Source organism: Moschus berezovskii, chromosome 11 (genome assembly GCF_049115385.1).
Source record: "Moschus berezovskii isolate FMDL1 chromosome 11, NW_MosBer_1.0, whole genome shotgun sequence".
Lineage (NCBI taxonomy): Eukaryota > Metazoa > Chordata > Mammalia > Artiodactyla > Moschidae > Moschus > Moschus berezovskii.
This window is the reverse complement of record NC_142470.1, coordinates 32,114,563-32,139,002: the sequence shown is the minus strand read 5'-3', so window position 1 is coordinate 32,139,002 and position 24,440 is coordinate 32,114,563. Positions and strand designations below refer to the sequence as shown.

Sequence of the window (24,440 nt, the reverse complement as noted above, 5' to 3'; positions counted from 1 at the left end):
ATGAGTAAAATTTCCTCCTACCTGAAAAGATTGTAGTGACAGGTGAAGTCTTAAGTGTGGTAAAAGGTTCCAAGTTCCATTGCAGTAAAGCTTATTAACATCTAGAGAAAGAGTGTGCACTTTGAGAGGGAGGATGGTATATCGTGGCAACATACAGAAAAGTTAGGAGTCAGAAGACTAAAACTCATTGCATATTAATAAACTGGATTTTATATACCATTGTTTTGTTAGTGTGACTTACTTTGGTGGTTATACAGGTACCGTCATCTTTCCCTTGTGCACTGTGCGTTCACTGGGATGTGGAGCCTTGTAACACTTCTTGGCAGCTAGTCAACCAACTCCTCTGGGGACACCTTCCAACACGATGCATACCTCTTTATGCCTTTATTCAGATGGCTTGTGCAAACATTTTCCCTCAGGCTTCTAAAAATACTAAATACTAAATATCGTTCAATATTTGAATGATTTGGGTAAATAGATGAGTAACTGAGCAGTCTTTTAATATAGTAGTGTTTTCCTACCATGTTATAAACCATGGTTTTAATTAAGTGCATTGCTGTCAATTTGCTACGTCTTCACTCTCCTTAATTGGTCCTGCCCTCAAGATTTCCTGGAACAAATTTTGAATTTATTTGTAGTAAGATGATGAATTAAGGGTTCAAAGTTATATCATATTCTTCCTAGACACCCAGGAAACCATTTTTAACTCATTTTAAAAACACCCACAATGTGTCAGGCAGTGTACTGGGTTACGTTTAATACTTAAAAAAACCCAAAAAACTCATGCCAGTTATTTTTACAGATGAGAAATCTGAGACTGTAAGATTAAATAACTCTTCTGTGATCACAGCTAGGAAAATAAAGTTGGGATTTGAACCCAGAGCTGTTAATTTCCAAATTCCCTTCTCGTCCTAGTGCAGAATATTTCCTTAGTACATTTGTTATGTATAAATAAACATACATGTTTTAATAGTTACTTTTAGTCCATTTTTATAAACCTGTAGAACTGAATTAAACAGCTATGGTACATTTATTTTGGATATTTTTCTTGCTCGAGTTTTTGTTGTTGTTGTTTTGAAGGAGAAGAGTATTAAGACTTCCCACGTTATTGTACACTTAATTTATAGAGTTGATTTCTCCGAAATAAATTCTTCGCTGGTTGTAGCAACCCTCCTTTTTCGCAAATTAGTTTCTACAAAATTGGTTTATGCCAAAGGTTCTTTATTCAGTATTTAAATTTTCAGTATTTTAAATATGACTGTTTTTCTGTTAAATGGTTTTATTTTAAAGGCAGCACCGTTACCCAACAAAATATACTCTTCCCCAACTGTAAATTCTGCCTGTTAGCAGTAGCCGAAGCTCTGCGTTGTTTTCTGTTGAAAGTGTGAGCTGAAGGGGACAGGCATTCCTGGTGCTTAGCAGGTGCGCTAAGCTGCAATCTGCCCTTGTTGTATTATTAATGGCACCGTGTTTTCATGTTGCAGATGGCTGAGCGTTAGCAAGGAAAATTCAGGACCATGATGGCTCAGTTTCCCACAGCAATGAATGGTAAGTAGCTTCATGCTTGTGGTGAGATAAAGTGGTTATGAGATTGTGGGTAGAAGTTATAAAATATTCATTTAGGTATTTTCCCTTAAATTTATCAATGCAAAATTTAAAGTATTCTTGTTGAAAGAATTTAGATAGTTTATTTGAAAACACTGCGTGTGTCTTCTATTAGAATATTATGCAGTAAATCCCGAAGCTCAATATAAGCATGGTCTGCAGTATCATCTGGAGTGTGTGCTTGCCTTTGAGCAGTTAAGAGTAACCTAAATATCCTTTGTGTTTAATGCATAAAACTGTAAGACAGAAAGCATAGTGCCATAAGTGGAGAATATTAAAGATGTTTTTGATAGCATGAGATGATTGTAAACTGATTAAACCAGTAAAGATTCATTTATTAATATACACATAAAATTAGTTTGTTTTCCCTTTTATAAAGGATTATGTGTATACCTATACACACAGTTATTTAGTAGGAAACATTTTAGAGGACATGTTTAGGTTATTTCAATAATAAAAAGTTTTTAAAGGTTTTTTTTCCGATTCAAGTTTTAATTTGTTTCTCAGATATACATTACCCACCTTTAATAGGTATTTTTTACTGTGTGTATCATTTATAATTGAGAAAATGCATTATATTTTTAAATTACTAAGGTAATTAAAGATGCTGAGTTCTTAATTATGCGGTCGATTTTATTAGCTAATTATAAGGAAATAAAGAATCCAGTCAATAATTCTTTAATGCTTGAACTGAAAACTGTAATTGAAAAGAACAGTAGGGGAAAAAAGAGGGAAAAATCACCAGTAATTCCACAGCCTTCACATATAATTGTGTTAATGTTACCAGTTGATCAATTCCTTTTTTTTTTTTAATGTTTTCAGTCATAGGACCAAATCAGTACATTGTTAGTAAAGAAAATATATGTTGTTGGGAGGGGGGTTCAGGAGGGGGAACTTATGTACACCTGGGGTGGATTCATGTCAATGTATGGCAAAACCAACCAATGTAATACTGTAAAATAATTAGCCTCCAAAAAAAATAATAAATAAAGGAACAGAGATCTGGCAAAAAAAAAAAAAAAAGAAAGAAAATATATGTTGTGTATCTTAAGTTTTAAGACTCAGGATTGATCTTTTAACATTTAGAAAAGTTTTAGAAAAATGAATTATTTTCATAAAAAGTAAAAATAAGTTTTAATATGTGGTAGGATGCTGTCATTTAAGGATGGACTTGAGATAAGGGTTTTGTTGTTTTGTTTTTTGCCTTTTCAGATGTGAGCATTGCTCCTTCTCTGGAAATCGTATAGGATTATAAAGATTATTTGATGCCATGGGCTAGTTCTTAAAATGAAATTTTTTTCCTTAATGAGTGTTAAATGTAAGTTTAGATTGAGGGTAATAATTGTGGTAATAATGTGCTCTACTCAGATTTGAGAATTTCTGTGCCACATACTAAGGAGTTTGCTGTAAATACATTGTTTAGTCATAAACTTCAACCAACATGTTAAGCAGGCTTATAAACAAAATGAGCATAGTAGAAATCATTGTAGACCTGGTCTTTCTTCATTTTTTTTCCATTCTCTGAACATTTACAGATCACTTTGTAGCTTATTCCATTGTATGTAAAATATTGGAAACAAACAATATGTTCAATGATAGCAATGAAAAGAGATTATTTGAATAATTGTCTAAAATGTTGGACAATTAATTTAGGAATGCTCAGTTGCTGAAGTCATGTCCGACTCTTATGACCCCATGGACTGTAGCCTGACATTCTCCTCTGTCCAAGGGATTATCCAGGCAAGAAAATTGGAGTGGGTTGCTGTTTCTTTCTCCAATTTAGCAATAGCATATAAGAATAAAGATAGTAATTTTTTTAACTTCTGAAGAGGTGATAGCTAATGCAGACTGTAGTACCTTCCTACTTACTTTATAAAGTAACTGAAGATTGAAGATAATCTTATATATATCTGAGTCCAGTTCAGGGTTTAAAATCTTATTGAAAGAAGCATCCGTGTATAGCACAAACCTTCAAGAGCAGTGTTTGCTCCTTCAATACATTCTCAGTTATAGATTGGGTTTAACTTTTTTGATGCCCAGTACTATTGGAACTTGTCTCTAACTGCCCTCCCTGGACCAAGTTGTTTGTCTATTTCTGACACAGTCCTCAAATTTTGCCATGTCTACTTTATCATCCACAGACTTTTAAGACTTTTTTGGTTCTTAGAGCTGTATTGTCTAATACAGCAGCCATTAAGTACGTGTGACTATTTAAATTTAATAATAATTAAGTAAAATTTTAAAATTCAGTTCTTCAGTCACACAGCCAAGTGTACTCAGAACCACATGTACTCAGCTAGTGGCTACTGTATTGGACAGTGCAGATACATCTCAGAAAGCTCTGTTGAATGGGTATTCTTTCTTTTTGTGCTTACCATTTGCTTACAGAACTAAAAGATCATTGCATCATATTTTTACCACTTACATTTTATTTCTGGTGTCTTCTGCATGAGCAGAGTCATCCTTGCCAAAACCGTTTTAGTCATGGTAGGTTTGCTTTCTGCTTTTCAGAAATTTAATGAAATTATAAATACAGAGGGCATGATACATGAGCCATAAGATGATAGGCAAGAGGCCACTTTGGATACATGTTGCTGCCAGTTGGTATTGTAGTGTAGCATGGCTTGTTTCAACCTCAGAACTGTGGAGGTACTAAAGGCTTGTTTTGTGAGTATGAAATTCTGGAGCCCATGACAGTGGTTCTGTCTAAAACCTGGAAGAGAGAAGGAAGAAGGAGAGGAAGAGAAACAGCTGGTAACTTAGGAGGGAAAAAATACCATTTTTATTTTTAGAACCTTTCATTTTATTACCTTTTAGAATTTAGAGCTCTTTACTCTTTATGTAATTAAGAAATTTTTGTTGAACATTGGACCTGTAGAATCAGGTGTAGTGTTGAACTGCATATGTAACAACCCAAGCATTTATTACTCAAGTCCCTGTAGTTAGGCTTTTGTTCTATCTAGACCAGTATTTCAGTTGTGTTTTAGAGATGTAACTTAGTACTGGATCAGCGTATATCATTTGATTATTATTTTGAAATGAACAAATATACCAATGAAGACTGTTTCTGATAGCATTTAATTTTTACAGTGCACAGGTGGGATGTAACCTGTCTGAATCATGTATGCTCAGAACTGTGTGTTAGAATACTGCTCTGCCACTACCCAGCTATGTGGCTTAACCACGTGGAACTTATTTATATGTGTATATGTACATACGCATATGTATGTATACATAGATGTAAAACAGGAATGACACTGTTTACTGCATGGGGTCTAGCATGTAGCCGATGGTCTGTAAACCTGTGTTTTTCCTTCTACATAGACCATAAGAATATATTTGTCAGAGCCAGTAGATGAGACTAAGCAACAGAAATCTTTATGAAAATACCACTTTCTCAATTTAGTGATGAGTTGGGGGAAGTGGATAGAATTTTAATATATTTCTAAAGTAATCATCAGAGAATGTAAAAGGTTTTTAAGGAAACAATTGGAAACATCAACTCAAAAACTTAGATTTTCCTGCCTTTCTGTAACACTTATGAATAAATATAGATTAAGATATGCTTTACTTGAAGTTCAAAGTAATAAGCTGTTGACTCTTTAGAAGGTTCTTTTAGTATATATTCTAAATAAGAAAGCCAGAATTGGATGAACTATTTCAAAATTGGCTTTGAATTACATGTATTTCATAGCTTTAGTGTCCAGATTTGAATATTATTTGAATACTACTTAAAAATTATTCCTTCTCATTTGACTTAGAGTATTTTTATTCTGTTAGTAACATTAATCATGACAATATTTAATCATGATTGTTGTGTATGACTCTCTTAGCTTGTGGAGCCCCTTTGAGTATTAGAAAGTCTCCGAGCTCGTTTAAGGCATTCATTTTATTCCTCTTTATACCATTGTTGCCCCATATATGTTAGTTGCATGAATGTATATAAAGTATCAAAATTTCTGGTTGGAGTCATAAGGAACTAAGCAGTAAGCATTATCAGATAGATTGAGTTGACAACTGTGAAGCCAGGTACCAAAGAAAGTACCATGTGATGGGACTGACACCACGACCCTTCTGTTGCAGCAAACCTCTGTAGTCTGAGGGTAGCAGACTGTCTCTGCCTGGGGTTGTACACCGAAGTATGTTAGAGCCACTCAAACTTCCCCAACCAGACTGTTCAAACTTAAAATAGTTTTAATGTTCATGACTAAAAAGTGTCACATTCAGTATTTTTCTGGCAAGAATACCTTTATCACAAAAAGAGCCTATGAAAGGTTTTAACGCTCTGCCTTCTGCCTAATTATGCCATTCCCTAGGATTGGATTGAGTGAGTGAAAGTCACTCAGTCGTGTCCAACTCTGGACCCGTGGACTATACAGTCCATGGAATTCTCCAGACCAGAATACTGGAGTGGGTAGCCATTCCCTTCTCCAGGAGATCTTCCCAACCCAGGGATTGAACCCAGGTCTCCCACATTGCAGGTGGATTCTTTACCACCTGAGCCACAAGGGAAGCCCTGGGATTGAGTAAGGAAACTAATTTATTCAGCACACGTCACGTGACAGGCATGTGTTTGATGTGTTATATTTTTAAGTTGGATTTATTGAGATATAATCCACCCTTTTTTATATAGTTTGATGAGTTTTGACGAGTGTATACAGTTGTTTCCAGGAATGTATATCACTGAAATATAGGTGCCCACTATAATTTTAAACACTAGATAGATTTGATCTAATATTTCTTAGCCCCAAATGACTGGTTTTTTTTTTTTAATCTATAAATATCTTCTCGTAAAGACAAAGTTTAAGATTATAGTTAAACAGGGAATTTCCTGGTGTCCCAGTGGTTAGAACTCGGCACTTTTACTGTGGTGGCCCAGGTTCAATCCCTGGTTGGGGAACTGAGATCCCGCAAGCCTGAGGAAACAACTTTGTAAAGCAGATTTTTATGGAATGTAGTCAGCAAACATGTGGGAGTTTACATACCTAAACATACTTGGTTTCTTATTGGTAGAAACTGAGTAAACTGGAAGGGTAATCAGAAGTGAAGTATAGATGACTGTTAGCCATGTTGAATTTTTTGCTTTTCTGTTGCCAAGTTATGTCCAACTCTTAGCAGCCACATGAACTGCAACACATCAGGCTCCTCTGTCCTCCACTGTCTCCCAGAGTTTGCGCAAATTCGTGTCCTTTGAGTCGGTGATGCTGTCTCATCTCATCCTTTGCCGTGCCCTTCTTCTTTGCTTTCAGTCTTTCCCAGCATCATTGTCTTTTCCAGTGAGTCGGTGCTTCTTGAATATATAGCTTTAAAGACGTCCTCAGAGGGCCAATATAGCTATATGTGAAGGATAGACACCAGAAAGATTTGTAAATGAATTTGTCTTTTTCCAAATCATGATCTTGCTCTATGACTTTTTTTTTATTCTTTCTAATTTTTTCAGATATTTATTCCTCAGTCAATTTTAAGTGTGTGCTCTGTAATACTCTGCTGGTTCTGAGGATAGAAAGATAAACACACAAAGCTCTTGTCCTTCAAGGACTCATTGTGTGGTAGAACAGATGGATAGAAAACAATTATAGAACCTTTGTAAGTGCCCTATAGAAGCATGGTGAAATCCCTTGAGAATCTAGAGGAGGAAGCAGTTAATTTGACCTGAAGGTGTCAGACACCTTCTGGACTAAATGACCCATGCCCTGGACCTTGAAAGTTAAAGTTTGAAATGGAAGAGGGTTATATGAATGGCAGTCCAGGTAAAGGGAACATGTCACAGGATGAGTAAAACAAATGTTACATATTAATATATGGGGTTTGTAAGAATTTCCTTTTGTGAGATACAGATATAGTACCAGCCTCCTTGTGGTCCTCAGTTTTTGTTTCATATACAGAGAAGTTCATACTCCTGGCACTCAGGTGCTCAGGGTCTGCCGAAGACTGAGAGTGGATTAGTCACAGCCATCTGGTGGGGGATGGCAGACTCAGAGTTACATACATTGTAAGGTGCTTCCAGCAGTTCAGGAGAGCCTCACCAGGGCATCTTCTTTGGGAAGAAGACTCCCAGGCCATCTCTGAAGGAGAAAAAGTCAGGCTTCTCCCCTCCAGTGCCTCTGGGATCTAAGGTATTTCTCTCCACATGCTGCTTGGGGCTCTCCACTGCCACAAGATTTAGGTGTCCTGTTTTGCTTTAGCTTCACTGTTTTCTAATGATCCAGAGGGTTAGGTTCAAGAGGGACAGGGACATTTTTGTAAACCCTAACCAGAATTAGCTTCAAATCCTTTAGGTTCCTATTCAGCTGAGTTGCCACCTGAAGGATGTACCAACAGTCTGTCCACAGTTGTTTGTAGGAGAAATAGAGATGCATCATGTCCAAGAACCATCAGGGTAGAATCCTTAACTTTCACATTAAGACTTGTATTTGCCTGTGACCCCTCCCCCAACCCCTTTAGTCCAGATCATTAGCCAGGAAACAGCCGAGGGACAACGATGATCCCTTTCTCGGGACAGCATATTCAGTGGCCAAACTATCTTACTTTAAGGAGTGTGAACCAGGAGGAGATTATGAAAGTGGACTCAGCCTTGATCAGTGCATTGTGAACAGTTTTTTCTGATAAATGATTCATTAGCATCAGAGTACTGATAGACCAGAAAGCTAAAATCATGACACAGGTTTGTTTTAAGGGCCACGCTAGTATGGACATAGCAGGCTGATTGGTAACCTAAAAAATGTCAACAGTTTGAAGAACCACCAGTAACCCTAGAGGGCAATCAAAAGTTTGGTGTAGTCCATCTGGCAAGAGCCAAAAAGAGGGCAATGCCCTGTGAATGAGACCCCCTCCCCAGACAGGAATCCTTAAGTCTGGCATGCATGGGTATCCTCTGCCTCAGAAACAGAGTCACACTTCATCAGAATCTTGATTTCAGTCTAAGTTAGAGAATGGGCCCTTGGCATCGGTAGTGACCCAGACTATTCAATTAGCAATTAAAATTTGTTTCCCTTTTGCAGCCCCAAAGAGGATATCTTCAGTCTGTCAGTTGTAATTTTCCAGGTGGCAAATCAAACAGCTGGGCCTCTGGCAACATTCTAAGAATCTGAGCTCTGTCCACTGAAGAAGATGTGTCTCGTTTTGGTTCTGCTTAGCTCTGAGGCTGAAGAGTCATGGCAGCCCAGTGGACGCTGTCAGAACTCCAGCTGCTGTGACCCATAAGTGAACCAGGCTGAGGCATTTCAGGGAATTTCATTGATCCAATAGCTTTGCTTCAGACAGTGGAGTAGGAATAAAGTTTCCGCTTAGCGAATTTGCTGCCACTTTTTCATGTGAAGCCAAAAGGCCTTTGGCGTCAGGCTGTCTTCTGTTCTTGAATATACCATTTCTGTTTGACAAGCAAGGCTTCTGAGGGTCCTTCTCACCTTGTTAGTTGTGGAGTTTGTTTGACCCACCCCTAAATGAGAGTCATTGGGCCTGCATAGGTCAAGCATTCAGATCCAGATGAGGCTACTTCCCTTTGCCAGAGCTTCCACTTGGCAGAATCTTCAGTAACAAAGATTCGTGCTGTTTCCAGTGCCCAGAGTGATGTGTTGGGGTTTACCAGCTAGTCCTGCTGGTGGAGGTATTTAGCTTAACTAGTAGTAGTATACCAGTCCTAATTTATGTGTTTTGACAAATATACTATGGTTATGTAAATTGTTAACTTAGTGGAGATTGGGTGCAGGCTCCGTACTATCTTTGCAACTTTCCTGTAAGTCTAAAAGGATTTCAAATAAGGAGGTTACTTTAAAATGTATCAGAGGACACTCCATAACTTCCAGGGTAAAGGTCAGTTAAGGATGCTGTTTAAGACCCTTTAAAGCTAGTCCTTCCTACTTCTTTCTTAACCTGTTTCCCACAGTCACATGGTGCTTTAGCTATCAGTCTACTCAGTGCAGTGTCTGGAACATGCCTTGACTCCTCATGCTCTGACCTTGTTTTGTGAAATACCCTTATCCCGCCTCTTCACATGGCAAAATTCAAGCCAGGCTTCAAGGCTCTGCCTCAGTCTTACTTTGCCTGTTAGCTCATCACTGATGCTTCTGACTCAGGTTAGCACAGCTTTTTGTATATGTTTCTGCTTAGGGATGCTTCACAGGTTAATATTGTAAGTGCTGATAGTCATTTTCTAGAGTAAGACTTCCTTGAGGATGGAACAATACTTTATTCTTTTATTTCCAGTATTTAGCTTGTTGCCCATTTCCAGTGAGTGGTACACAGCAGTTGTTCAAGTAGATGTTAATTGGGTGGTGAGTGAAAAGCTTCAGGACCATACTAGGTGTGGTTATGAATAGAGCTTTCTTCTTTGTGTCACTCGAGTATTAGGACTGTCATTAAAGGAACATTTGTGATTCATGTGTACATTCTGGAATTGTATTTAAGCATTCTCATATATGCAGTATAATATCTTTGTCTTTCATTTATGTTTCAGGAGGGCCAAACATGTGGGCTATTACCTCCGAAGAACGGACTAAGCATGACAAGCAGTTTGATAACCTCAAACCTTCGGGAGGTTACATAACAGGTTTGTGTTCTTTTTTTATTGTGATTTATGCTCCTTTTCATGAAATATCTTATAATTAGTTTTAATTTGCCATCAGTTTGTACTGTTTAATGATAAGTTCCATGGTGGCTTAGACGGTAAAGAATCTGCCTGCGATGGAGGAGACCTGGGTTTGACCCCTGGGTTGGGAGGAGCCCTGGAGAAGGAAATGGCTACCCACTCCAGTGTTCTTCTTGCCTTGAGAATTCCATGGACAGAGGAGCCTGGCAGGCTCCACGGGGTCAGCAAAGAGTTGGACACGACTGGGTGTGGTCATATATGGATCTGAGAGTTAGACCATAAAGAAGGCTGAGCTCCAAAGACTGATACTCTTGAAATGTGGTGCTGGAGAAGATTCTTGAGAGTTCCTTGGACAAGAAAGAGATTAAACCAGTCAGTCATAAAGGAAATTAACCCTGAATATTCATTGGAAGGACTGATGCTGAAGCTCCAGTACTTTGGCCAACTAATGCAAAGAACAGACTTATTGGAAAAGACCCTGTTGCTGGGGAGGACTGAAGGCAAAAGAAGAGGGTGGCAGAGGATGATATGGTTAGATAGCATCACCAACTCAATGGACATGAGTTTGAGCAAACTCCCCAAGATAGTGGAGGACAGAGGAGCGTGGTGTACTATAGTCCATCAAATCACAAAGAGTCAGACACAGCAACTGAACAATACCAGGGCTTGGAATCCTTTCAGTCTGACTTTGGAATCCATCCTGTCAACAATTATCAGTTCAGTTCAGTTGCTCAGTCATGTCTGACTCTTTGCGACCCCATGAACTGTAGCACGCCAGGCTTCCCTGTCCATCACTAGCTCTCAGAGTTTACCCAAACTCGTATCCATTGAGTCGGTGATGCCATCTAACCATCTCATCTTCTGTCATCCCCTTCTCCTCCTGCCTTCAATCTTTTCCAACATAAGGGTCTTTTCAAATGAGTCAGCTCTTCGCATCAGGTGGCCAAAATATTAGAGTTTCAGCTTCAACATCAGTCCTTCCAATGAACACCCAGGACAAATTTCCTTTAGGATGCACTGGTTGGATCCCCTTGCAGTCCAAGGGACTCTCAAGAGTCTTCTCCAACACCGGAGTTCAAAAGCATCAGTTCTTCTGCACTCAGCTTTTTTATAGTCCAACTCTCACATCCATACATGACTCCTGGAAAAACCATAGCCTTGACTAGACGGACCTTGGTTGGCAAAGTAATATCTCTGCTTTTTAATATGTTGTCTAGGTTGGTCATAACTTTCATTCCAAGGAGTAAGTGTCTTTCAATTTCATGGCTTCAGTCACCTTCTGCAGTGATTTTGGAGCCCAGAAAAATAAAACCAGCCACTGTTTCCCCATCTATTTCCCATGAAGTGATGGGACCAGCTGCCATGATCTTAGTTTTCTGAATGTTGAGCTTTAAGCCAACTTTTTCACTCTCCTCTTTCACTTTTCATCAAGAGGCTTTTTAGTTCTTCTTCACTTTCTGCCATAAGGGTGGTGTCATCTGCATATCTGAGGTTATTGATATTTCTCCTGGCAATCTTGATTCCAGCTTGTGCTTCTTCTAGCCCAGCGTTCCTCATGATGTACTCTGCATATAAGTTAAATAAGCAGGGTGACAGTATACAGCCTTGACGTACTCCTTTTCCTATTTGGAACCAGTCTGTTGTTCCATGTCCAATTCTAACTGTTGCTTCCTGACCTACATAGAGGTTTCTCAAGAGACAGGTCAGGTGGTCTGGTATTCCCATCTCTTTCAGAATTTCCCACAGTTTATTGTGATCCACACAGTCAAAGACTTTGGCATAGTCAATAAAGCAGAAATAGATGTTTTTCTGGAACTCTCTTGCTTTTTCAATGATCCAGCGGATGTTGGCAATTTGATCTCTGATGCCTCTGCCTTTTCTAAAACCTGCTTGAACATCTGGAAGTTCACGGTTCACGTATTGCTGAAGCCTGGTTTGAAGAGTTTTGAGCATTACTTTACTAGCATGTGCTGCTGCTGCTCCTTAGTCGCGTCAGTCATGTCCAACTCTGTGCAACCTCATAGACGGCAGCCCAACAGTCTCCTCTGTCCCTGGGATTCTACAGGCAAGAATACTGGAGTGGGTTGCCATTTCCTTCTCCAGTGCATGAAAGTGAAAAGTGCAAGTGAAGTTGTGTCCAACTCTTAGCAATCCCATAGACTGTAGCCTACCAGGTTCCTCCATCCATGGGATTCTCCAGGCAAGAGTACTGGAGTGGGTTGCCATTGCCTTCTCCACTAGCGTGTGAGATGAGTGCAATTGTGCAGTCGTTTGAGCATTCTTTGGCATTGCCTTTCTTTGGGATTGGAAAGAAAACTGACCTTTTCCAGTCCTGGGGCCACTGCTGAGATTTCCAAATTTGCTGCATATTGGATGCAGCACTTTCACAGCATCATCTTTTAGGATTTGAAATAGCTCAACTGGAATTCTATCACTTCACTAGCTTTGTTTGTAGTGATGCTTCCTAAGGCCCACTTGACTTCACATTCCAGGATATCTGGCTCTAGATGGGTGATCACACCATCGTGATTATCTGGGTCAACCATTATAGTTTAATGTTATTTGTACTTCTGTAATAATAACTACCTTAACTTGTCTCCCGGTAGGGGTTTGATTACCCTGCTTAGAAGGTAATAATTTGGTCTGTTACTGTCTCTTGAATGCTGGCAGAATACCCGGAATTCCTTAGTCAGAGACACAGGACACTCTTTGTAATAGCACAGCTGGCAGCCCGAGCATTGGCACAATTCTATCCATTTCCCTTGTCCCCTGGTTCACATAGGGGCCGTGCGGAGAGCCCAGAAGGATGCTGTACATGCCATGGTTGTGTTAAAGAAGAGGAACACTCAGCCTTAGGGAACCCACGATGTTTTAGCAAGCAGAAAGCAAACTTGGTCCCAGTGGAATACATTACCTCCTTTCTCAAAACTGCTCACAGCAAACCCAATTCTGAGAAATGATCCAGGCAGAGAGCTGTTAGGACCTTACATTCTTGGCTTACACGGCAGGAGATACAGGATTGTCAGATACCCATGAGGAGTACCTTCCCTAAACCTGGTGTTTTTTTATTTAGAACTCTTCTGGGGACTAGTGCTTTTAGCTATAAATTTTACAAGATAGGATTATTATCAAGTAAGACCCCAATTATGTGGGAAAACTAAGATGAATAATGTGATCTTTCATCACTTATGTTTCATTAATGCATATAATTCAGTTGTGACATTTCTGTTTTAATACAAACTCCTGTCATATTAAAGTAATATAAATAATTTTTCTTTAATAATTGGAATTAAACAGAATTGTTCAGTTCAGTCACTTAGTCGTGTCCGACTCTCCGCGACCCCATGAATCACAGCATGCCAGGCCTCCTTGTCCATCACCAACTCCCGGAGTTCACCCAAACTCATGTCCACAGAGTCGGTGATGCCATCCAGCCATCTCATTCTCTGTCATCCCCTTCTCCTCCCGCCCCCAACCTTTCCCAGCATCAGAGTCTTTTCCAGTGAGTCAACTCATCACATGAGGTGGCCAAAGTATTGCAGTTTCAGCTTTAGCATCAGTCCTTCCAATGAACACCCAGGATTGATCTCCTTTAGAATTACTAGTGGCCATTTTTGTTATTCAGAGACATCAAAGTAATTCCATTTACTAATACATTGTTTGATTATTTTGTTTCTGTTGTCTTCAGGTGATCAAGCCCGTACCTTTTTCTTACAGTCAGGCCTGCCGGCTCCCGTTTTAGCTGAAATATGGTAAAATGTGTTCTTTTGTAGATAAACTTAACTTTTTAATACTTAGTGTTAACATAAAGTTGTTTTTACCTGTAGTCTGTTGTTAATAAGTAAGATTATTCAGCTTTTTAGAAAATAAATTTTAGTGAGTAAATGACTGAAAATCAATTGGGATTTTGTTCTGTAGCACAAAGTTCTGATTTCCTTAGAATTTGTAAAGAAAGGAGATGTATACATTTCTGTTGAAAATCACTTCTTTGTAATTTGGCAAGAGTCTCCACCTTCATTATGTTATTTTGTAGTTATTTATTTCATCATCTTTAAACCTCAGATTAGCTCACCCTTCCCTTGTTCCTACCTTAAAGAAATTGTTCTTTGTAATATCTAAGGTTTTGATTTTCTAATGTATTTACAGTAAACATCAACCCTATTCCACCCTTCTCTCCATTCCCATGCCTGGCAGAGGGCCAGGCACTTAGCAGGCATTTGGTAAATATTGAACAAATTGTTTAGAATGATTATACTCTTGTATAATTTCTTTACATTTGCACCAGTGGAATTCATCCCAAATGTATCTAGAGTCTACATAGACTCAGTATTTTATTAGATACTGTCTTTGGTCAGTATTATTGTAGAGGTTTTAGCTTTTTGTTATAAACTCACATTTAATTAAGTGATTATCTACGTGTAAATGTGATGTCATTTATAAAAGTAATGCTGATCCTATGTAACAATCCATCGGCCTCATCGTCCTTTTAGGGCTTTATCAGACCTGAACAAGGATGGGAAAATGGATCAACAAGAGTTCTCCATAGCTATGAAACTCATCAAGCTAAAGCTTCAAGGCCAACAGTTGCCGGTGGTTCTTCCTCCTATTATGAAACAACCTCCTATGTTCTCTCCGTTAATTTCTGCTCGTTTTGGTATGTGTTTGTTAATTTGGTTTAATATATTTGATAGTTGAACTTGATTCCTAGGCATAACGTTTGAGGATCAGAAAAGGATTTGTTGGCGTAAAATGACAGTCCCCAGACTCCCAAGTTAACTTTCATGTCTGAGATTAGAAATGTTAAGGTCGCAGTCATAGCTTGGGAGTCCATGTGTCCCATTTTCCCAGGGACAGTGTGATTTATGCCTGTTGTTCTGGCATCTAATCTGGTTTGTGCTCCCCTTCATAATTCCCAGTTGGATGATAGATTATATGATCCTGCTAGTCATAGCTGATCCTAAATACTATTCTTACTTAGTTTCCTCTATACTTTGCATGCATAACAAAAAATATGAATAAGTTCAAAATGGTTTAATTTGGGGAGTAATTTTAAATAATACATTAGTAGAAATTTCTTTAAAGGTTAGTTTGCCAGCTAAATTTAGGGCTAGAAGTTGGAAACTTTGTGCTTATTAATTTACATATTGATCTGAGATCACCAGTCTTCCATTAATTTTGATTAGCCATTTTCTTACTAATTATTTGTGAGGAGCACTCATTGGAACATTCAAGTAGAATCTCTTTATATCTGACCACGGTCTTCCACTCCAGATGTTAGATCTTAATATGCTAAATTCTTTCACTCTTGCAGTGAATTCTAGAGATAAATAACAAATCATTGTGTAATCATATTAATATAGTATACTTTGTATTCTGCAGTTAGTAAACAAATGAGTCATCACTTTGTCCCTTTTAAAGAATTGTCCTTGAATCCATACATGTGTTGCATATAAGAAAAGTGAAACAGATAGCATGCTTTTTTTCCTGCACATAATGTGTATGCATAAATGGGTTTCCTTAAGTATGTAGAATTTAGAACATCCTTTGCAGGGGAGGGAAGAGTTTGAGGAGTGTGTGTGTGTGTGTGTGTGTGTGTGTGTGAAGTCAACAGCACTGTATTTATTATCGCTACACAAAAACCCACATTCAATCAGGTGACACATTTTCTCATTAAGGATACTAATGGGTAGTTGGAAAAGGCCTACTTAGTTTTATTCATGACACTAGAAAAGAATTTTGCTTCTTAACAGACATTGCCTCAGTTCACACAGGTCAGAATATTGATATTAAAAGCAGTAGTTTACCTCCTGCACCGCTGGATCTAGCTTGCTTTAATGAAGTTTTTAAATCTATTGATAGTTTGCCCACAGTGTTTCTGTAACATAGCAGCTGCTCACTGTAGTAAACTTGTTTTCTGTCCTGTGTTTTATAGTCGGTTTACCAGCACCAGAAAACGTGTTCTCTTTTGTCCTTAGGAATGGGAAGCATGCCCAATCTGTCCATTCCTCAGTCATTGCCTCCGGTTGCACCCGTAGCAACACCGTTGTCTTCGGCGACTTCAGGGACCACCCTCCCTCCCCTGCTGATGCCTGCTCCCCTAGTGCCTTCCGTTAGCACTTCATCATTACCAAATGGAAACGCCAGTCTCATTCAGCCTTTATCCATTCCTTATTCTTCTTCAAGTAAGTGCTTTGTGTCTAATGAGTCAGTGTTTTTATGTGAAGAAACTGTTATATTTGCATCCCAGTAGATACAGGTTTTTTTTCATACTTTGTGAAATTGTTTAATGTGAACCTTTTTCTTTTTTTTAGCATTGCCTCATACGTCATCTTACAGTCTGATGATGGGAGGATTTGGTGGTGCTAATATACAGAAAGCCCAGTCTCTGATTGATTTAGGATCTAGTAGGTATGAATACTTAAAACTTCCAACTTTTTAGGCTTTCAGTAAGAAGGGCTTCCCAGGTGGCTCAGTGGTAGAGAATTTGCCTAATTCACCTCCAGTGCAGGGGAGACAGGTTTTTGATACCTGAGTTGAGAAGATCCCCTGAAGAAGAAAATGGCAACCCACTCCAGTGTTCTTGCCTGGAAAATTTCATGGACAGAGGAACCTGTTGGGCTACAGTCCATGGGGTTGCAAAAGAGTTGGATGCAACTTAGTGACTAAACAACAAACAAAGGCATATTTAACAAATGACTGTTTGTTTTTTAAACTTGGAGCTTATCCAGCTTTTACTTTCTAATGACCAAATGTAAATACTGTAGGTAAATTTACTATTTGTAATTCACATAAAATAATTTTATTTTTAGAATTATTGTCTGTGGTATTTTACTTCTGAAAAATTTGTTTTATGTAAACTAAAAATATCCTGCTATATTTTAATCAGTCAATTTTTTGCCCAAAGCTACATATTTTTCTTTTCAAAAAATTTCTCAAAACATCTCATGATCATTACACATTATTTTTTGAGCAAAAACTACTAATTGAGTATCCTTTAAATTTCAGAAGGCACAAAAGCATCAATGTTCATTCATTACTCCTCGTTTAAATCACAATAATACTCTTTAAAACAATGACTCTTTAAAACAATGTCTGTATCCTTGCTTAAACACTCACTGATTGTGTAACTTTGTTTTTCTCAACATCACTGAGCTGTAGTTTGCCCATATATGAAAGATGGAGACAGTAATACTTTTTAAGTTTGTCATGGGGATTAGACATAATATTTATAAAGGCCCTAGCACATTGGAGAAGGAAATGGCAACCCACTCCAGTGTTCTTGCCTGGAGAATCCCAGGGATGGGGGAGCCTGGTGGGCTTCCGTCTATGGGGTCACACAGAGTCGGACACGACTGAAGTGACTTAGCAGCAGCAGCAGCAGCACTGTATGGGGCCTGCCACATGATAGGTATTTGGTATATGGTAATTCGAAACTTCATATGGTATTTACTTTCCTAAAATGCCATGAGGATAGATTGTTTTTTCAGTATCAAATACAAAAGCAATTACTGTTATATTATAGAAGGTAGGATTCTTATTGTCTCTGACTTATAAAGTTTAAATGTATTTTATTTAGTAACAAAAATTTTAAATAAATCTTGTTACAGCTCAACTTCCTCAACTGCTTCCCTCCCAGGGAACTCACCCAAGACTGGGACCTCAGAGTGGGCAGTTCCTCAGCCTTCAAGATTAAAATATCGGCAAAAATTTAATAGTCTTGACAAAAGCATGAGTGGATACCTCTCAGGTAAGTGGCATACAGTGCTTAAGAATGTGAGAAAGTTATGATTTTCTATGGACTTCTATTGAAGAACTTCTATTTGAAGTTGTATTTTGTAGCTCATTTAAAGTTTTAACATCCAAAAAAAATACAGTCATTTGATAAATACAAATAATGGTTAAGTTATGTAAGAGTTCAAAGTTCTTATAATCAAACACACAGATACACACCCAATGTTTTGAGAAGAAGACCTCTCCCTTGAGAAAGTCTAACCTCATTTTCCTTGTCTTTTTGTGACCAGAGTGTGACACTAAGCCTCAGCTCAGTTTCTGTGAGAGTCTCCTTCCTCATTGGGTCTTTCTCTGCTTGTCCTTCCAAACACCTCAAGTGAACATTGTTCACCCTTTAATGCTGCAACCCAAGTGCAGCTATAAAACTGAGATAACCTGAGATCCCTCTGGGACATCTGAGTCCATGCTGTAACAGACATCCAAATTCACTAATTGAGGATGGTGAAGTGGACATAAACAGAGGGTACTAGGCAAGTAGAATTCTGGTCTTCTCATTGGCCCCCCTCTCCTCACTCAGCAACGACGTAGAATTTAGACAGAGTAAAGTAAGTATTTATAGTAGAGCTTTATCAGATATGATATCACTTATATTTGGAATCTAAAATATGGCACAAATGAACCTATCTACAAAATGGAAACAGATTCAGAGACATCGAGAACAGACTTGTGGTTGCTGAGGAGGAGGAGGGTAAGGAGAGGGATAGGTTGGGAGTTTAGGGTTGGTAGATGCAAAGTACGACATGGGTAAACAGCAGGGTCCTAATGCATTCCACATCCATATTCAGTATCCTGTGATAAACCATAGTGGAAAAGGATACTGAAAAAGAAGGTATGCATGTATATAACTGAGTCATTCTGCTGTACAGCAGAGGTTGACATTGTAAAATACATAAAAGAATTTTCCTTTCAACATAAAAAAACCTCACATCTTGTATGAAGTCTGTTGAGGAGTATTATTAATTAATTGAGTGAGACTGTAAGCTATTTCCAGTGTATTTCCTGTATGTGGTTTCTATTAAAAAAGAATGGAAAAGATTTTAAAGTTATATAATATAAACATTTGATTGCTTGTCACAATATGTGGCATATTTGAGTCTGTTCCATATAGAATATGTTGCTTTGATTATCCAGATCTTTGTGCTTAAAGTTGAGTGAAGCAGTGGATTTAGCAGCATCTGTGCTGACTTTGTAGTGCAAGTGGTTGATGAGGAAGAGCTGGCAGTTGTGTGCCTTCTGTGTGGCGTTGTTCGGATGCCCCTTGACTCAGGCTGGATGCAGGGTAGGGCTGACTCTTCTGGCACTTGTGGCTTATGCATATGAGAGTGGGAGGTGTGGCACCTGCCCTGCCAACTAGGAGGCCTTCACCAGAGAAGCCTCTGGATTCATCATGGTCAAAAAGCCACAGACGGGCTCACCAGGAGTGAGTGTTCCTCTGAAACCAAGAGAGATTTTCTTTTCTGGAATATATTCATTGAAGATCAGGAGCCTGTTACGTAAACATGTTTTTGTTTTGTCTCACTGAAGGAGAGAAAAGAAGTTGAACAGTTTACCATGCATAGTAAGCATTCAATGAATGTTAGCTATCTTTATTATCAGATGCTCTCTTATAAGTAAGCCCCCCATTGCAGCTAAGATAGAGGAAAACTTTGGTACAATTTTATTCATTACTTTCGCAAATATTTGTTAAGCGTCTAAGTACTAGGCATGAGTTATGCATTAATGGACACAGCAGTCAAGACTTTTGTCTTCACAGAACTTAGCATAATAGGGGAAACAGACAAACAGGTAAACAAGCAAATAAATGTTACATTACAGATTATGTTATGATATAAAAGGATAGAAGCAGGGAATATATTGAATGGTAGAATGGACAGAGAAGGCCTTTCTGAGAAGGTGACATTAGATTTTGACTTCACAGGTGAGAAGGACCTAAACATACAATGATGTAGAACTGTAGGCCTCGATGTTGCACCTGTTGGTACAGGACAGGGAGGGTTAAGAGGGGACTCTGATTTCTGGCTTGAGCTACTGCATGACCTTTGATACCATTCACAGAGAAGATTGAGATGAAGATTAGGAAGAGAGGCCTAGTTGGGGATTGAAAGAGTAGTTTGGTATGTACTTAGTTTGATATGCCTGTGAAATACATACATAAATTGTTCAATTGGATACAGAGGTCTAAACTTAAAGGAGAGGCTTGGGCTGTGGATGTACATTTGGGAATCCTCTGCTTCCAGGTGCTGTTTAGTCATAGAAATGGATATAAATGCACAGAGAGAACAGAGTGCCCAGGACAGATCCTTGAAGAATGATTACACGTTATTTATAAGAGGAGGAGTAGAGACAAAGAAATGATGAGAGAGATAAAAGCAAATCTGAAACTGCTAAGCAAAGCTGTGCTCGGGAGCTTGGCCTCTAATACTGGCTTAGTCCTTTGTGTCAGTCACTTGTGGGGATCATTATCTTCTGGAAGGACATGGGAGCACTTTGTTCTACTGACTGTAGATTTTAAACTCCTTGGTCCAGGGGATGTGTTTATTTTGATGACTACTGAATGCTCAGTGCCTCGTGCATGGTAAAATCCCAGGATAGCAGCAGTGTTATTTCACGAGTACAGCTATTTAAGTTTGCATGACTTTAAGAGGCTAAAGAATCTCCTTTTATGTATTTTTTCCCCACTAAATCAGGTTTTCAAGCTAGAAATGCTCTTCTTCAGTCAAATCTTTCTCAAACTCAGCTAGCTACTATATGGTGAGTTTGCCCATTAATTATGAATTTTAACTAGACATTCTGTATGATTTTTAATGAGACATAAGAAAGAAGCCATTTCTGTAAATGTTTGTGACTCAAAAATGTTCCACAAAAGCAACTGTGTGACAGTTAATGCAAACCTGCAAGCAAATAAAATTGGTTTGTAAAATGTTACCCTTGAGAATTTGGCATTTAATTATTTTACAAGTAAAACTTGTTTGCTTTTATGTAATACCTTCTGTGGAGAATTAGAGAATACCTCATTTTCAGTGTAGAGCGTGAGGTGATTTGATAAGTGAATTAACCATGAACCAAGACAAGCTACCTTTTTGAAGGGAATATTTCCCTTTTCATTTCAAAATTTCTTCCCTCTCTTTGGTGATATGGGAATTAAGGGCAAAAATTAGCTCACTTTTCTGTATGTGCTTTTCACTAAAATATATTAACCCAGCTGTTTTCTTGTCATTACTCTTGCTTTAAAAATAGAAAGATTGAACTCTTCTGAAAATATTTTACTCTAAATAGGCTTTCTAAGTTGTGAAATTTTATACTTTCTTTAGGACTCTGGCTGACATTGATGGTGATGGACAGCTGAAAGCTGAGGAGTTCATCCTTGCAATGCACCTCACTGATATGGCCAAAGCTGGACAGCCGTTGCCACTGGCTTTACCTCCTGAACTTGTCCCTCCGTCTTTTAGGTGAGTGTCTCTGAAGGTTAAGGGGTGTTGTTTCAATCATGTTTGGCAGACTAGATTTTTACTCTGGGATTTCCTGAGGTCTCTGCTCTACTTTTGTGGAAAGTCAAGCATTTACATTGCCATTTGATTTTGGTATTTAGTGAGTTACACTGATAAGAGAGCAGATTTTAGAAGAACGTATGTGTTTTCACCACATTATAGATAAGGAAACTGATGCCTAAAGAGATTAAGAATAAATTTACCCAAGAATAGCAACTAGTCGAACCATGATCTGAATCCAGATCTGTCTGGCTTGATAATTCATATACTGCTGTACAGTGTAACTATAGACCATACTGTTTTAAATATCTTTAATATTATGTGCTAAATATTAAATTGCTGTAGTCATTGGTAGTCTGTATAGTCTGATCTAAAATTCTCAGATCTCATAACGCTAAATTTATTTGTTGTTTGCCTTTCTTAGAGGAGGAAAGCAAATTGATTCCATTAACGGAACTCTGCCTTCGTATCAGAAAACACAAGAAGAGGAACCTCAGAAAAAATTACCAGGTAACATTAAATGTCCAAGTTGTATATTTTTTAGTGAATGCTCTTAAATTTTACTGTGAGGTAGAAATGAATATTTAGAATTTTAACTTTCTTAATATATTAAATGCTATATGAGAAACTATTTGATGAATAGGATGGATTTTGACATCAATAAAGTTAAGACAGTCAAAATTGAGAAGAAGAGACTGGTGTATATATTTGGCAAGAGTGTATGTATTAGATGTCCAATTTAAAGTGTTTCCCACTTTTGGAAAAAGCATTACAGCAAGCTTTATGATGAAATCTTGAGCTTTAAAAAAAGTTTAAATATTGGTTGAAAATGTACATGTGTATATATTTAAAAATACTAAAAAGTTATGGGCATATAACAGATATAGAGCCATACAATTTTGGTTATCCTTGAAGAAAATTCTGAGAAAGAAATTGAAAAGTATTTTTATTGGCAGGAATAGTAAAATTATTTTTCTCTTGGACAGACTCAAACTTAGTGATTTGTTTTTCCCAGAATGAGTTTTTTCCCAAAATGAATATTCTTATAAGAAAATAAATATTGTATTATTTATGTTTGAGTTAAGAGTATCCTTAGAAGTATCCAAAGAGAAATTGCATTCACATGACCACAAGGCATGAGGATGTTGAAACCAGATTATAGGTTCGGTAAGTGCTTCATGCTGAAGAGTGCTTACGCTGTACCTTATTCAGTTACGTTCGAGGACAAGCGGAAAGCCAACTATGAGCGGGGCAACATGGAACTAGAGAAGCGACGCCAGGCCATGATGGAGCAGCAGCAGAGGGAGGCAGAGCGCAAAGCCCAGAAAGAAAAGGAAGAATGGGAACGAAAACAGAGAGAGCTACAAGAGCAAGAATGGAAGAAACAACTTGAATTAGAAAAACGCTTGGAGAAGCAGAGGGAATTGGAGCGACAACGGGAAGAAGAAAGGAGAAAAGAGATAGAAAGACGAGAGGTTATTTTTTTTTAAGTTATTTTATTTCCTGGGAAATCATTTCCTTTAATAAGTGGCTACATTTCATTTGCTAAAAAATGGTACTTTTTGTTGTGATTTTTCTCAGCCTCATTCATTCATTCTTACCCTGTATGAATCTGAATCTTCCTTCCCCTGTGAAGGCAAGAAGAGGGTCCTTGCTTATGAAGGGTTTCCAGGGCTGACAGCTGGTAGAGAAAGCATATCTGCAGGTGATATCTCACTCAGAGCAGGATTGGTCGCAAAGCTGAGTTGAATGAGGAGCCAGAAGAAAAAGTCAAGTTGATCAGGTCATTAAATGAAACTAAGTTTGGGATCCAGAGTAAAAGGTCAAGTAATTGGAGAGGCAGAAAGAAAGCCTTGAAAGGAATTAAGAGGGTGAGCTTACACAGATCCTTGGGATAAATGGTGCTTTGTGGGGTCCTTGGGAGACCTGGCTGTATTTTCAAGGACTGTTCAGGTAAATTACAGTGCCACTGAAATAATTGTAAATAAAAATTTTTTATTCCCTGATACCAGAAGAAAGGTGCAGTTATTCCTACTAACATCTATATGTATGGAGTTGTCCTTTTGTTTATTAAGGGAAAAGTAACTGCAGCAAGAAGATGGTGCTTGAAGCAGTCAGAATTTGCTTTTGTGGAAAAGCAAAAAGTGGATGAATTTGCTTTTGTGGAAGTCTTTAGGTCCATTGATAATAGGTTTGCTCAATTACCCTTCGACCTTAAGTCTATTCAGTGCTAAATGTTGCCTCAGCTTTACTTTGTCCTCCCATCAGTTTTTGAATGATGCAAAAAGTGTTAATTTAAAAATTAACTTTGATTCATTATTTTCAGGCCGCAAAACAGGAACTTGAAAGACAACGTCGTTTAGAATGGGAGAGAATTCGTAGACAGGAGCTTCTCAGTCGAAGAAATAGAGAACAGGAAGAAATTGTCAGGTTAAACTCTAAAAAGAAGAGCCTCCATCTTGAGTTGGAAGCACTGGTATGCTTATAGATTTAAGTGAAATTTATCTGAATGATGCAAGAGTTACTTGTTGAGAATTATTACTGTTTTTTAAATCTGCCTCATGAATATATTACATCTTAATATAATTAGTCATAGTTTCGTATGTGCTTTTCAACAGTCTAGACAGTATAGTTTACTAAAAAAGGATAGTGACTCAAAACATTGAGAAGGTAGGCAGTGTACTCTTGGGTAAGACATTTCCCTTTTCTGTACCTCGCTTTGTGCATCTGTAAAGTAGAACTTTGTGCTGGTTCAGCGATTTTCGTTTTTTCACACTGGAAAATGTTGTACAGAATGATAAGCAAGAGGTGGGAGAGAGGAGCCAAGGTGGCAGGACAGTATCTCCTCTCCCCACTTCTGCCCACACTTCACAACAGAAAATTGCCACAATAATCTCTGGCACTTTTATTGGAGCTTTATCTAAGCTTGGATTGGGAAAAAAGGATTCTACTGCTAAAAAGAAAAGAAA

General features: G+C 38.2%; 1 protein-coding gene across 4 annotated transcripts in view; it reads left to right on the top strand.

Annotated features, from left to right (window-relative positions):
* ITSN2 (intersectin 2) overlaps window positions 1-24,440 on the top strand; it is a 132,695-nt gene that overhangs the window by 29,128 nt on the left and 79,127 nt on the right. For 3 of the 4 annotated variants that reach the window (XM_055400169.2, XM_055400166.2, XM_055400168.2), the window contains exons 2-13: window positions 1,485-1,548; window positions 10,061-10,153; window positions 13,881-13,944; window positions 14,683-14,846; window positions 16,168-16,374; window positions 16,504-16,600; window positions 17,800-17,939; window positions 20,671-20,734; window positions 21,295-21,432; window positions 21,896-21,981; window positions 22,684-22,946; window positions 23,798-23,947. In XM_055400169.2, coding sequence (XP_055256144.2) covers window positions 1,518-1,548; window positions 10,061-10,153; window positions 13,881-13,944; window positions 14,683-14,846; window positions 16,168-16,374; window positions 16,504-16,600; window positions 17,800-17,939; window positions 20,671-20,734; window positions 21,295-21,432; window positions 21,896-21,981; window positions 22,684-22,946; window positions 23,798-23,947 — 1,497 coding nt within the window. In that variant the 5' untranslated portion in view covers window positions 1,485-1,517. Of the gene's footprint in view, window positions 1-1,484; window positions 1,549-10,060; window positions 10,154-13,880; window positions 13,945-14,682; window positions 14,847-16,167; window positions 16,375-16,503; window positions 16,601-17,799; window positions 17,940-20,670; window positions 20,735-21,294; window positions 21,433-21,895; window positions 21,982-22,683; window positions 22,947-23,797; window positions 23,948-24,440 lie in introns of those variants that run through there. The other variant, XM_088841212.1, reaches the window with a different exon arrangement.